General features: G+C 47.5%; 1 protein-coding gene across 1 annotated transcript in view; it reads right to left on the bottom strand.

Moving 5' to 3' along the window:
- Positions 1-368: 368 nt before the first annotated feature.
- The window catches only part of LOC144762018 (E3 ubiquitin-protein ligase RNF19A-like), a 170,953-nt gene continuing 156,648 nt past the window's right edge, over positions 369-14,673 (bottom strand). The window contains exons 6-8 of the mRNA XM_078647181.1: positions 5,206-5,343; positions 1,924-2,113; positions 369-561 (exon numbers count right to left, since the gene is read on the bottom strand). Of these exons, the coding sequence (XP_078503307.1) occupies positions 369-561; positions 1,924-2,113; positions 5,206-5,343 (521 nt within the window). The remainder of the gene's footprint in view (positions 562-1,923; positions 2,114-5,205; positions 5,344-14,673) is intronic.

Below are 14,673 nucleotides of genomic sequence, written 5' to 3'. Positions count from 1 at the left end.
TGGGGTTGCTAGCTCTCTAGCAGGCGGACGTACTCCATGCCTGAAGCGGACAACGCGTGCCACGAAAGTAGATATTTTAAATAACCTCAATGGAGGTCAGAGTGCATAAGCCTGCTATCGGTGAGACTCTGGGTTCAAATTTCCAGCTGCAGTGACCTGTGTTTATACAAGCGAATCAGGTAGTTGTGTGTTATACAAGAAAAGGCGCGTATAGTAAATGTCGTTCTCCTGCCAGACACGAGAGGGCAATAGGAGAGCTCCGGAGAAGCCTTCCCTGCAGATCTTCCACTCTGTACTCCTGGCCTCCTGGAGAAGGATCTCTGCGTAGTCCGTCTTCAAGTTGTAGGTGTTGTCTTGGCCATCTCTTGCTAGACCATGCTGTGGGTTTCGGCAGCAGTGCCCTTGCTGGTGGCGTCGCTGCTGAGGCAGAGCTGCTCCCGTGAACACACTAGCGACTCGCCTGAGAAGCTCTGGACAGATATTACACTGCCCAGGCTCTGCTCGTGTGCAGCCCGCGGCTGCGTCTCAATCTCCACCTCCACCTCAAAGTTCACTCCATCTCTGAAAAAGAAGCATAGAGAACTGTTCAAATGAGGATCAACTACTGCTGTCTGGAGACAATCTCTGCCTGTCCAGGAGTGGTATGCCCTCCCCATGGATGTGCCTTGTTTAGGCGGTCTCTGCCTGTCAATGTGCCTGGCCGTCTCACTGATATCACCTTCTACTAATGTGCATATGGAGGTCTCTTACTGAGGCTGCCTTGGGCCAGGGGCATCCTTGTCAATGTATGCTGGCCAGGTGATCTACGACAGTCAATGTACTTTACCCTAACAGTCGGTCTCCTTAAGTGCCCAGTTATTAGCCTTCTATTAACATGTCCTGTCCACATTTGTCAATGAGGCACGCAGGGGAATTTTGCCTGTCACAATATCCTGCAGAGGTGATCTCTGGCGGTCACTGTATTCTCCTGAGACAGTCTATCTTTGGCATTGTGTCATGCTCAAGTAATGTTTGTCAGTGTGGCCTACCTAGTCATTCTCTGTATGTCAAAATGCCTTACTCTCTGCTGGGGCAATGTCTGTCTGTCAATGCTCCCTGTCCATCTGATCTCTGCTGGGGCAATGTCTGTCTGTCAATGCACCCTGTCCAACTGATCTCTGCTGAGGCAATGTCTGTCTGTCAATACTCCCTGTCCACGTGATCTCTGATGGGGCAATGTCAATGTCTGTCTGTCAATGCTCCCTGTCCACATGATCTCTGCTGGGGCAATGTCTGTCTGTCAATGCACCTTGTCCACATGATCTCTGCTGGGGCAATGTCTGTCTGTCAATGCACCCTGTCCACATGATCTCTGCTGGGGCAATGTCTGTCTGTCAATGCTCCCTGTCCACATGATCTCTGCTGAGGCAATGTATGTCTGTCAATGCTCCCTGTCCACAAGATATCTACAGAAGCAATGTATGTCTGTCTATGCACTCTGTCCACCAGATCTCTGCTGGGGCAATGTCTGTCTGTCAATGCTCCCTGTCCACAAGATATCTGCAGAAGCAATGTCTGTCTGTCTATGTTCCCTGTCCACATGATCTCTGCCGAGGCAATGTCTGTCTGTCAATGCTCCCTGTCCACAAGATATCTGCAGAAGCAATGTCAGGTCTTTCAATGCTCCCTCTCCACATGATCTCTAGTAGAATGTCCTTTTGAGGTCATTATTTTTCATCAACTTCATTTGCAAATAAGATGGCTCTTCGTAGCGAATCTTGACCATCAAGTAGGAAGCCATCTCGTAGACAATATCTCTCAGTGAATCCTACACAAATGGCTGATCTCATCTTACCAGTGTCTTCACTCTCGCATCATATCTTCTGATGTTTCTGAACCCACCACTGGCTCTTTGCCCACCTTCTCTCACAATCCTACGCTCACCTGTACGACGGATCCTGCGTCTCGCTGAGCATGCTTCCTGCCAGTGCCACAGTGCTCGCTGATTGGCTGTCCTGTTCCTTCCTGTTTCTTCTTTCACGATGCCCCCGCCTGGTGCTGTGTAAAGAGACTGCTTCCATCGAACTGGTCTCACCAACCACCGAATTTGGGAGCACGGCCCAGAGTTCATTCACTGTAAAATATGAATTGACAAAATGATCCAGGTCTTGCAATGGTGGTCACTGGAAATATTGTTGCGTGAACCAAGAAGATGGAACCATACCAAAACAAACTTTTACACAGAGCTTAACTTGAGCTGGTAGTTTCCAGTGCTCAGAACCGGCACATAATTGTCAACACCGGCACTTATGACAGTCTGCCACATGGTGGCATTGATTGTCAAATTTAGAGATGAGCACAACACCACTTGCTTAATAGTTGAATATACATAACAAATTATTAAAACTTTCCCCCCAAACTATTGTCATAATGTTGGGTGTCCTGGAATAGTCTGAATTGTCATACTTGCAGGAATGGAATATGGCTGTTTACAACACATGCGAATACATTGCATGCCTTTACAACGCGGTCATTACAATGACTGCGTTGTTACCACGCGTACCATTACATAGCAAGTCATTACAATGACTTGCTGTAGGGGGTGCGCCTGACTTAGGAAGGGTATTATTTACTGTTCCTACTCCAGTTTGTGTAACAGCAGGGAAGGTGTTGGATTGTATATCCAACACCAGTGCGCCCCCTACAGCAAGTCGTTGAAATGACTTGCGATGTAATGGTACGTGTTGTAACTACCGTGTTATGAAGGTACTGCATTGTGGAGACAGCGTTGTAAGCGCTGTTTCCAACTGGAAGGTGATGGCTAATAGATGTATTGATACTGTTATTGTTACTGGGGCAATGAGAGGTGCAAGCTGCAGTGGACTTCTGACGGGGTCCCTGACACTTAATGTTTTATAAATTAAGCACTGCTTCCACAACGTTTTTATAATTGAAATTCTTCAAAAGTGTCTTTTGCAAGAATAATTGTTAAAATCATTGCCTACAGGTAAAGTGGAAAAAAAATTAATTTCACACAAATATTTTTTTTTTTTTAAATCAGATCTTTGCACAGAGAATAACATCAACTTTGCTTGAGTGATGATGCATTAACACTTTATAGTCAGGAAGTAATTTGTCTATTTTTGAACTTTCCAGTTAGAACATCTACCAAGGCACCAGCCCCTTCAGATTAGTAGGTAAAAGGTCCAGTACAAACACCTCTTCTGAACAGTGTCATATTGCTCATGTCAATCCTGTGTAAATAACAGGTGATAGTAGGAAAAACGCTTATGACTAGTAAGTTTGAGACGTAGTACAACACCTCTGGCTGTGTCGAGTTCTTGTGTGATCCATGATTGGCCAACTGTAAACGTAATGAATACCCACATATATGTGGGTATTCACAAACGTTTTGCGGGTAGGTCCCTGCCCCTATCAGGCTTTAGATGAACTTCTTTAAGGGCAGAAGTAAACGGATTTTTAAAGATGGAAATGGTGAGAAAGTGCCCCCCAAAAACTGATAGGGATAGGCAAGAATGGGAAAATCTATTTTACCCATTGGGAAAAAAAGGGAAGTACAATGAATTTTGTGTTTCATTTTCGTAAGTGGAAACGTCCACCTTTTACTTTTCTTTACATTGGAATAGTTTCACATCAGAGTACTCCTGGGAGACTTTGAAAAGGATTGAAACCTGTACACTGATCATCACATTTCTTATCTTTTGTATTGCTGCAACTGAATTTCTCTTGTGCATTATGCTACTATGACTAAATTTCATTCGATGGATTGGTTTCCCAGTGGTGATTCTGTATTTTTACAATATGTTTTTGAGGCAAATTTACATCAGTTTGGCTTTGAACTTGTAATAAACTCATTTAACTTTACTTACTGATTTCTGGTCCTTAATTTGTGTCCAAATGGGCTACACTGTCATTAAACTGGTAGATTAATGTTAACCCCTTTTTACCTCTCTGGCAACTACAAGGTCTATCGACCAGAGAAATGGTAAGAATGGCCCAGTGCTCCATCAAAGCAAACCAAGAAAAGAGTAATTCTATCTTGCAACACACATTTTCATGGTTGGAATTTTGTCAACCACTTATCCTTTCGTAGGTCACTTCCTGGACTGTCACCTGGATGGCGCCCGGCGTGTGATGCATCTTCTGCGACCGCTGTTAGTTTGGAGAAAGGACACCTGCAGAAATTCTCCCTCAGTGCACAATCCAGTCTAATGTTTGGATCCATGCCAGATCCTCACACCTAACAAAGTGAACTGATTACAGTGTGCTAATCTTGGTATCAATTGCATCTTTATGTCTTTATGCAATGAACATTGTGTACTGTGTAGGCAATTCTCACCTTTGCCATACATCCAATGAGATCACACAATGTATACTTCATTTTTATTTTTTTGATGTACTTGGTTGGCACAGAAGATAGTCATGCAGATGTTATATTGCTTTCTATCATTTAGATTTTTTTTATTTGTAATTCATTTGTTCTACTTCAATTACTCTAGTATGTTTGTTCCTCATAGCCACAGGAGAGTTATTTCTAAAAACAGTCTGTAGATCTCTCCACCTACAACTACAAGAATGCTGGCAATTTACAATACACCTCATCATCCCAAAGCCTTCGTTATGCCAGAGATGGCCAATCGTAATGCTTAAGATTCCCCAAAAATGTCAATGACATCCACCTTATGCCAACGTAATGACTAACAAGCCCATAATATGCCAAGGATGGTTAACTTACTATGGGCATCCTTAATGTATGGATACAATGCAATGGAGGGTCAATGTATGACAGTGATGAAGGAAGAAAGGGCAGGAAAGAAGCACCAAAAGAAAAAAAAGGCAAGAAGAACAAGCATTGGCCAAGCCAACAGGTCCCTTCTTCCCTTCCTTCCTTGATTTGTAAAAGAAGGCATAGGGCTGCAACTAGTCCTAGTCATACATTATTTTCCAGTTTCTGTGGCCTTACTCCTCTCCATGTACACACATGTCCTTTCTAGGAAGCAAAGCCCCAGCGCCCAATGGACGCTCCAATATGACAGATCTATGACAGGTAACCGTATTTATTAAACTCCTTCAATCTGCAGGGTCTGGGTCTCAGTTGAGGAACCGAAAAACAAATATGAGTAGAAGTGGGGGGGGTGTGGCTTGACCATATTGGTCCATGTAACTAAAATTGAGACGACTGCTGGCTGCCTGACGTGTACTTACACTTTGTGAGGTTTTCCAACTCCATCATGCCCAGGTCGCCCGAGTTGCCACGGTTGCTTCGGCATCGCCACCTGCTCCGACAGATGGAGAGCGTCACTACGCCATAGACATATGTGAGCATCAGTGGGACCCCAACACCTGTATAAAACAGTACATAATGACATCAGGCACAAAGCACAGAAGAACCCATAGTGGAGTGGTCATGCCAGACAAATACTTTTGATACCCCATATTAGTTTTTTTATTAATAACTAAGCATCCTGATCGAAGGAAAGAATTGTGGAATGTCCTTGTTCTTAGCCCTTTGTCTCTGTCTGCGCGGGTGATTATAGTGTATTGAGTGTGTCTGATGAGTGTGGAATGTAAGGTGTGAAGGTGTTCCACATCTGTCCATCTGTCAGTTGAGGAAGTTCATTATGGGATTGGTTGACTACCCCATAGCATGCTCCTGGTAGAGTGTGGCCCGGGGCTAGATATCGATGTTACCTGTGGAGTTACTGTAACCAGAAACCAGCCGTGGACACATTATAACCATCTCAGACAAGCTTATCATCTTCAATCAATCAGGCAACTTGTAATGCGTGACTACTCACCCATAAGGGTCTCGAAGTGCTGGGGAGGGGGGAGCAGGTGGTCCGCAGGGGCAATGTGGTTCAGTCGACGATCCAGAACTTAAGGTCCTTCCTGAATTGAGGTAGTGATGGTGATTGCCTGGGGTGACAAGGTAAGGTGTTCCATGTCTTAAATGTGAGCTAGTAGGATCTTCCTCCGGCCATGGTCTTGTGGATACAAGGGTTGGTAGCAAGGGCCAGTTGGGCGGAGCGGAGGTCTCTGATGGGTGTGTGGAATGCAAATCGATGATTGAGGTATGCACGTCCCCGTCATGGAGAGCTTTGTAGGCACGCGTGAGAAGCTTGAAGGTGGTTCTTTTGTTCAATGAGAGCCAGTGGAGATCTCGAAGTTGGCGGTGATGTGGCTGTGGCAGGGGATGTTGAGTGTGAGTCTGATAGAGGAGTTCTAAATGTTCTGATGTTTCTTGAGGAGTTTCTGGGCGATGCCGGCGTAGAGTGTGTTGCCGTAGTTGATTCTGCTGCGGCTGAGCACATCGGTGACTGTCTTTCTGGACTTAGTGGGGATCCACTTGAAGATCTTTCAGAGCAGGTGTAGTGTGTGGAAGCAGGTTGATATTAAATCCGCACAAAATGCTGCGAAATAGTTTATTTGAATCCTTCATGTGGTGCATAACATAGAGCACCCTCCAAGGACGTGGCTCGCCAAGGTTTCAAAGACATGTCCTCTCATGCTTGGGCAAAGAGGTTTCCAAAAATGCAGACTGAGGCTAAAGTAAATCTATGTCTGCCCACAAAAAGATGAAAGTTAGAGATTAAATCATGGTAGTCATGATATGCCTGTAGCGGATGCAATTAGAGCATGTGACCCGGAAGTCCAAGTAAAAAGGGACATGGGCAATGAGAGACAGGGAGGAGGTGCAGGTCTGGATTTTGTAAACATTATGATCACTACTCCCAGATTAGAGCCGATTTGGAAGGATTGAGCACTGCCAGCAACGCGGACCCCCAATATCTCATCTTATAAATTTCACAAACACTGAGGCTCTACTGTTGTCCAAAAAGCCATCCCTTACCATCTTTTTTGTGTCTTAAAAGTTAACCATGTGTAAGTTGATGTAAATCTTTGTCATTGATTATCTTAACGTGTCTCTTTTCACATATCATAATTTTTTCACCCTTTTGTTGTGTTCACCTCAATTTTATTAGGGGGGGGGGGGCACACCTGGTAGATCCCTTTATACCCAAAGGGAAATTTAGCCCTTTGAGAGAAAAGAGGATCTGACAGGCGTCTCTCACCTCTTCAGTGAGTTATATCCTGTTAGACTGGAAGTGTAAGGATTCCGACACACCCGTCACCGAGAACCTTGCCTGCAGGTGTAGATCGAGCCACCCTTGTGTACCCCACAAACGGGAGGCACATACAATGACTGGTGTTTTACTGCTGAATGATTATTCATTTACCTACATATCAGTAGTGAGTGTATTTATTGTAAACAACTCAGCAGATAATATGCAAATTAAGAGGAACGCCAGATATGCTTCCATCATTGTCCAGTATACATCTCTGCCCAATTAGTCTGTTCCTTCCCTAATTTGTCTAAATATTGTCAGCCATGTACGCTATGCGGCTGTGTTAGTTCACTAAGCCTTGATTATGCCAAGCCATGTATAGTTTTCCTGCATACCTTATGCTGTCATTGAGGGAGCGTAGGTAGGGGGCCCCGGAAGAGGGGGTCCGGGTGGGGCGGAGCCCCCTGGAGCTCAGGAAGGTACCAGCGGGCCAGCAGTGGGTAGGGAAAAAAAAAGAAGCCAATCAGGAACCAGGAGGAACGCTGGCGCGGAGTGTGTTTGGAAGTGTAACAGAGCCGGAGGACGCCAAATCCCTGCCAGGGGCCGCCACGCAAATATGTATCCATCCTCAGAGGATTATTATATTAAGGATATGTATTGGCGTGGTGGCCCCTGGGGCTTGGAGGCCCTGTGCAGGTGCACAGCTTGCACATACCTAAGTCCGCCCCCTCAGCAACTGGCCCAATTGTCTAGCTCTCTCCTGCACCGGTACTTTTCAACCTTTATTGCTAATGGTGTCATATGGAGTGGGGAGGAGTCCCTCGCGCCCGGCTCCTGCTGTGCTAAAAAATGTGAAAGCAAGCAATGCTCCTTTGCAGAAGCATTCAGGAGCTATGAAGCAAATGCTACCTTTTCCTTCTTCCTTCAAAGACAGATCTCTACCCGCTCATCTTCCCAAGCCGTCACTTAACAACATATAAGCAATCAAAACACTCCTTACAACGGCTGACCCAAGGTTCACCACATCAATCCCTATCTGCAGAGATTTAGAATTCTGTGCATCTGCTTCCGGCACTTGCCGCCGTTAAATGCCACTGTAATCCAGAGAAAGCAAGGTCTTTGTGGAAGTGGAAGGTGCACCAGAGATGAAGTCAAAGTCGTATACTTTAGTCCATTAGTTAGTTTTATTGGTGAAAAAAGTAAAAGTGGCCATCAGCCAACGCGTTTCGTTCCTTTGACAAAGGGAACTTCATCAGGGCTCAAACAATCAAGTGGAATGTTCTATAATTTCATCCGTGATTATAACAGTCGGAAAATCATCCCATGATAAGGCTCAAACAAATGAGGCTGTGCAGGAGAACTCAGACAGGTAAGGAACTGGTGACTTCTTCCCAAGGAAGATCCAGGTACGGCCCGGGGCCACAGACCCACCGCACTACACCCCCACGCTCGTGACAGCTACGGGTGATAATGAAAGATGGTACGGTATTTCTTTCGTCATCACCTGTAGCCGCCTGCACTACCGCCAACAAAGAGCATTCGCAGATCTGCTAGCCGTCCCTGCCACAAAAAGGAAACGGTGGGGCAGACCCGCCTGCCCGGTTCTGGCGGCTCGGTACTGGAACAAGCTTCCTCTCCCCCCCAAAATGCATTGCGGACAAAAAATGTTCCACAAACAAACCAACCCCCCCTTTTCAAGGACTAGATGTCGTCATCCATACTGACCGTACAGCAGCACGCTTTAAAAATCCAGGCTATCATTCATTCATTTATTCAGGTAGAAGGGATGGTGTGAATATAATAGTACTCCTGGTCATCTAGTTAGGTTTAAGGCATTATTTTGTTGAATACCATCTTCTATAGAATCTTGTAAATATGCAGAATTTTCTTTCGTAAGAAACCTTTATATTCTGTGCAGCATTTGGGTTCTCTCACCTATGAGTGTTAAAATGACAAAACTGTATGTAATGCACAATACCACATAATTTGCAATTTCATGGCACATAATTTTGGACCTCCACTACTGTAAGATGATAGTGGCCTTGAACATTATCCACAAAAGTCTACAGTAACTGTAGAAGCCTACATGTAGTGTTTTTAATAGTGTCTAGTCACAGTGCTTAATTTGAGCCGGTGGTTTCTGGTGCTCAGCACCAGCAGTTAATTGGCACTTAGGTCAGCCTACCACATGGTGGTGCTGCTCATCTAATTTAGAGATGAGCAGAAGAATGGTAGTTTGTGAATACAATATGCATTAAAAAGGACTAATACCTGCCTCAGAGCCATTTCTTTAGCCTCAGGGACCTGGAATAATCTGAACTGTCTCACTTGCGGACGAGAGAGAGGGTTAGTAGTTGTTTTCGCAACGTTGACAGGGGCGATGGGTGGTGCAAGCTGCAGTCGCCTCCTAGTCAGGGCCATAGCACTTCTTATTTTACAAATTAAGCACTGGTCTAGTAGGGATAACACTTCTCTCCTGTAATTGGAAACTACCATCACTGCTCACGTCTAACAAAAAGACAGCCTGGGCAAAGCCAATATGTTTGGGATTCATGTGATAATGCACGCAGAGTTATCACATTTGAGCTAGATACATCAGAGAGAGGCAGCAGGCCCAGAGGGCTGTGGTTGTAAAATATTCCCTCATGCATTTCAGTGGCAGCAATGGAGTGGAGGTGGAATGTTGCAAACAGCCAAGGCAAGCCATGATTGACAAAGTCTCAAGCCAGTGCCTGAATGAGGCCAGTTGATGGAAGCCAGTGGCTGAAAGGGGTGGACCCACAGCCCACTCTATGTATAAGTTAGTAGTAGGCCTGTTTGACAGCTAACCTGTTAAACCTCTGAGCACAGTTAAATGCAAGCACCTGTGCAGAGGTAGAAGCATAAATTCAACCGACCAATAACATTAAGTGAGAGATAAACACTCCCCTGGGGTGAGCCATGACGCAATTATCAAAGTCTCAAGCTCAGAGCCTGGCTGAAGAGAGACAATAGCTGAAAGGGGTGGACCCAAAACAAACTATGTATATTGTTACCAATGTGTCTGGTTGACAGCTACACTCTCAAAACACAGATCTGCACACTGCGTCGACTCAGACCTTGGAAGGGTGCCTGCGCTGAGGGGATGATAGTTTTTGTGCAGGACGGGACGGAAGGGGATACCTCCATGCACAAAAACAATCATTAAAGGCATTTCCAGGTAGGTGAATTAGTAATATCCATACTCAAGCCGGTGAGAGTGGGTTCTCCGTATGCAGGAGAGCCTGGTCAGCCTGCAGGTGACCAGCCACGGCTCGTGCATGGCGTTACACCAGGCGGTGACGTCAGGCAGAGGAGGGGCAGGGTGGGGGGTTGTAAAATGCGGGATATAGACGATGTCAGGTAAGTACAGAAAAAAAACAACGAATTTCGTTGCGCGCGCTGCATCACATTTGGCGATGCAGCACGGGTAACGAATTATTATTATTTTTTTTCGGTACTTACCTGACATCGTCCATATCCCGCATTTTACAACCCCCCACCGTGTCCCTCCTCTGCCTGACGTCACCGCCCGGTGTAACGCCATGCACGAGCCGTGGCTGTCTCCGTATGCAGGAGCGCCTGGTCACCCTGCAGGTGACGTCCATATACAAGCTGGTGAGAGTGGGTTCTCCGTATGCAGGAGAGCCTGGTCACCCTGCAGGTGACGTCCATATACAAGCCGGTGAGAGTGGGTTCTCCGTATGCAGGAGAGCCTGGTCACCCTGCAGGTGACGTCCATATACAAGCCGGTGAGAGTGGGTTCTCCAGGTGCAGGAGAGCCTGGTCACCCTGCAGGTGACGTCCATGCACAAGCCGGTGAGAGTGGGTTCTCCGTATGCAGGAGAGCCTGGTCACCCTGCAGGTGACGTCCATATACAAGCCGGTGAGAGTGGGTTCTCCAGGTGCAGGAGAGCCTGGTCACCCTGCAGGTGACGTCCATATACAAGCCGGTGAGAGTGGGTTCTCCAGGTGCAGGAGAGCCTGGTCACCCTGCAGGTGACGTCCATGCACAAGCCGGTGAGAGTGGGTTCTCCGTATGCAGGAGAGACTGGTCACCCTGCAGGTGACGTCCATATACAAGCCGGTGAGAGTGGGTTCTCCGTATGCAGGAGAGACTGGTCACCCTGCAGGTGACGTCCATATACAAGCCGGTGAGAGTGGGTTCTCCGTATGCAGGAGAGCCTGGTCACCCTGCAGGTGACGTCCATATACAAGCTGGTGAGAGTGGGTTCTCCGTATGCAGGAGAGCCTGGTCACCCTGCAGGTGACGTCCATGCACAAGCCGGTGAGAGTGGGTTCTCCGTATGCAGGAGAGACTGGTCACCCTGCAGGTGACGTCCATATACAAGCCGGTGAGAGTGGGTTCTCCGTATGCAGGAGAGCCTGGTCACCCTGCAGGTGACGTCCATATACAAGCCGGTGAGAGTGGGTTCTCCGTATGCAGGAGAGCCTGGTCACCCTGCAGGTGACGTCCATGCACAAGCCGGTGAGAGTGGGTTCTCCGTATGCAGGAGAGCCTGGTCACCCTACAGGTGACGTTCATATACAAGCCGGTGAGAGTGGGTTCTCTGTATGCAGGAGAGCCTGGTCACACTGCAGGTGACGTCCATATACAAGCCGGTGAGAGTGGGTTCTCCGTATGTAGGGGAGCCTGGTCACCCTGCAGGTGACGTCCATGCACAAGCCGGTGAGAGTGGGTTCTCCGTATGCAGGAGAGCCTGGTCACCCTGCAGGTGACGTCCATGCACAAGCCGGTGAGAGTGGGTTCTCCGTATGCAGGAGAGCCTGGTTACCCTGCAGGTGACGTTCATATACAAGCCGGTGAGAGTGGGTTCTCTGTATGCAGGAGAGCCTGGTCACACTGCAGGTGACGTCCATATACAAGCCGGTGAGAGTGGGTTCTCCGTATGCAGGAGAGCCTGGTCACCCTGCAGGTGACGTCCATATACAAGCCGGTGAGAGTGGGTTCTCCGTATGCAGGAGAGCCTGGTCACCCTGCAGGTGACGTCCATGCACAAGCCGGTGAGAGTGGGTTCTCCGTATGCAGGAGAGCCTGGTCACCCTGCAGGTGACGTCCATATACAAGCCGGTGAGAGTGGGTTCTCCGTATGCAGGAGAGCCTGGTCACCCTGCAGGTGACGTTCATATACAAGCCGGTGAGAGTGGGTTCTCTGTATGCAGGAGAGCCTGGTCACACTGCAGGTGACGTCCATATACAAGCCGGTGAGAGTGGGTTCTCCGTATGTAGGGGAGCCTGGTCACCCTGCAGGTGACGTCCATGCACAAGCCGGTGAGAGTGGGTTCTCCGTATGCAGGAGAGCCTGGTCACCCTGCAGGTGACGTCCATGCACAAGCCGGTGAGAGTGGGTTCTCCGTATGCAGGAGAGCCTGGTTACCCTGCAGGTGACGTCCATGCACAAGCCGGTGAGAGTGGGTTCTCCGTATGCAGGAGAGCCTGGTCACCCTGCAGGTGACGTTCATATACAAGCCGGTGAGAGTGGGTTCTCCGTATGCAGGAGAGCCTGGTCACCCTGCAGGTAACATCCATACACAAGCCGGTGAGAGTGGGTTCTCCGTATGCAGGAGAGCCTGGTCACCCTGCAGGTGACGTCCATATACAAGCCGGTGAGAGTGGGTTCTCCGTTTGCAGGAGAGTCTGGTCACCCTGCAGGTGACGTCCATATACAAGCCGGTGAGAGTGGGTTCTCCGTATGCAGGAGAGCCTGGTTACCCTGCAGGTAACATCCATATACAAGCCGGTGAGAGTGGGTTCTCCGTTTGCAGGAGAGTCTGGTCACCCTGCAGGTGACGTCCATATACAAGCCGGTGAGAGTGGGTTCTCAGTGCAGGGAGCTGCTCTCAGTGCTGTGAAAACATCTTTAAAAAGATACCCGTGGGTGGTCCCGGTGGGCTGATGTGTTCCTCACACTATTTCTCAATGTCTCACCCTTTCTCCTCCTCGCCGCCTCTACGCAGCAGAGCTCTGCAGATATAGGTGGGCGGGGGTCTCAAAATGAGCTGAACAAACAGATGTGATTCTGTCTTCAGAGTTCTGTCTTCAGAGAACACTCAGGGGCATATTATCAAGGACCGGTGTTAAACTTATCGCCGTTTTATCGGCAGGAAATTGCCGATAAAATGGCGATAATGGGCTTGATAATACGCCCTTGTTAATTCCCATAGAAGCCCATGTTCTGGTTTTAACATGGGCTTCTATGGGAATTAACAAGGGCGTATTATCAAGCCCATTATCGCTGTTTTATCGTCAGTTTCCTGCCGATAAAATGGCGATAATTTTAACACAGGTCCTTGATAATATGCCCCACAGTATCTTCAGGCCAAGGACCTGCTGGGCCAGACAATGCAGGTGTATCACAGGTGTGGGATGCAGGGAGGTCAATGGCCAGGCCAGTGTGAGGATGCCATTACTAAAAGAGTCAATGAATTGGTTAATGCAATGACTCGGTCAGTGCATGGATGTCATTACTAGAAGAGTGAATTAACTGGTCAGTGCAATGATGCAGTCGAGGATTATTATTATTTAAAAGTTTTATATAGCGCGAACATGACCCCTGGGGGTATCAGAGTGCTTTACAATTTGGCAATCACCAAGGTACAGCAAGTAGTAACAGTAAAACAACAGATCAACATACAATCATAACAGTCAAATGTAAACAGAGTGTCCTACAGTGCGTGGGGGGCTGGGGATCCAGGCCAGAATTGTCTACATCAGTATCGCTTTAACTTGCCTTTTGAAAGAAGCAGTTGAATGATTCAGTCTGATTTCAGGGGGCAGAGAATACCAGATTCTCTGTGCGATACCCGAAAATGCTTGATTGTAAGTTTTCCTTTTATGGAATTTCTGTGGCTTGAGCAGTAAGGTGCTGGAACCTCTAGAGGATCTAAAGCCACCAGAGAGCTCAAGTTTTTGTGCAAGGTATATCAGGGAGTTTAAATGTAAAGCTTTGCGGGTCATGCATGCCATTTTTAGATGTATCCTTGCTTCATACGGGAGCCAATTCAGTGATTTCAGCTCAGGCATGATATGATTGTTTCGTTTTGAACCTGTGATGAGCCTTGCAGTGGAGTTGAGAATGGCCCTAGTGCAGCCGTCTTAAATCTGGGAAGGCCGCAGACGGTTGTGCTTCCATAATCCAGCGTAGAGCTCACTAGGGCTTGCATCGCAGCCTTGAAGTAGTTGTGGGGTAGGAAAAGTTGTATTTTCCTTAAGATGCTAACTTGGAAATGTGCTCTTTGTGAGAGCACTGATGTGTTTTTGCATGTTCAAACACTTGTCTAGCATTTATTCCCAAAGAGCTTGTGGAATCAATGATGTTTGCATTGCAGTGGAGAACTGTTAGTTAATTCATCCATTCTTTGATGGCGGATGACTGTTTGGATGGGGCGATTACGAGGAATTCTCTTTCAAGAGCGTTTAACCCCTTGCATGCTGCCGCGATTCTGCGCCTGTGCGGCACATTCCCATCGCGGGTGCGGTCATGACGGCCGGGAGCCGTCATCAGCATACGAGCACTGTGTGCCATGACGGATCCCAGCCGTCATCAGCATGCAAGGGGTTAAATTC

Source organism: Lissotriton helveticus, chromosome 6 (assembly GCF_964261635.1).
Source record: "Lissotriton helveticus chromosome 6, aLisHel1.1, whole genome shotgun sequence".
Lineage (NCBI taxonomy): Eukaryota > Metazoa > Chordata > Amphibia > Caudata > Salamandridae > Lissotriton > Lissotriton helveticus.
Note: the sequence above shows the minus strand (reverse complement) of the source record. Positions and strands in the feature narration are given on the sequence as shown.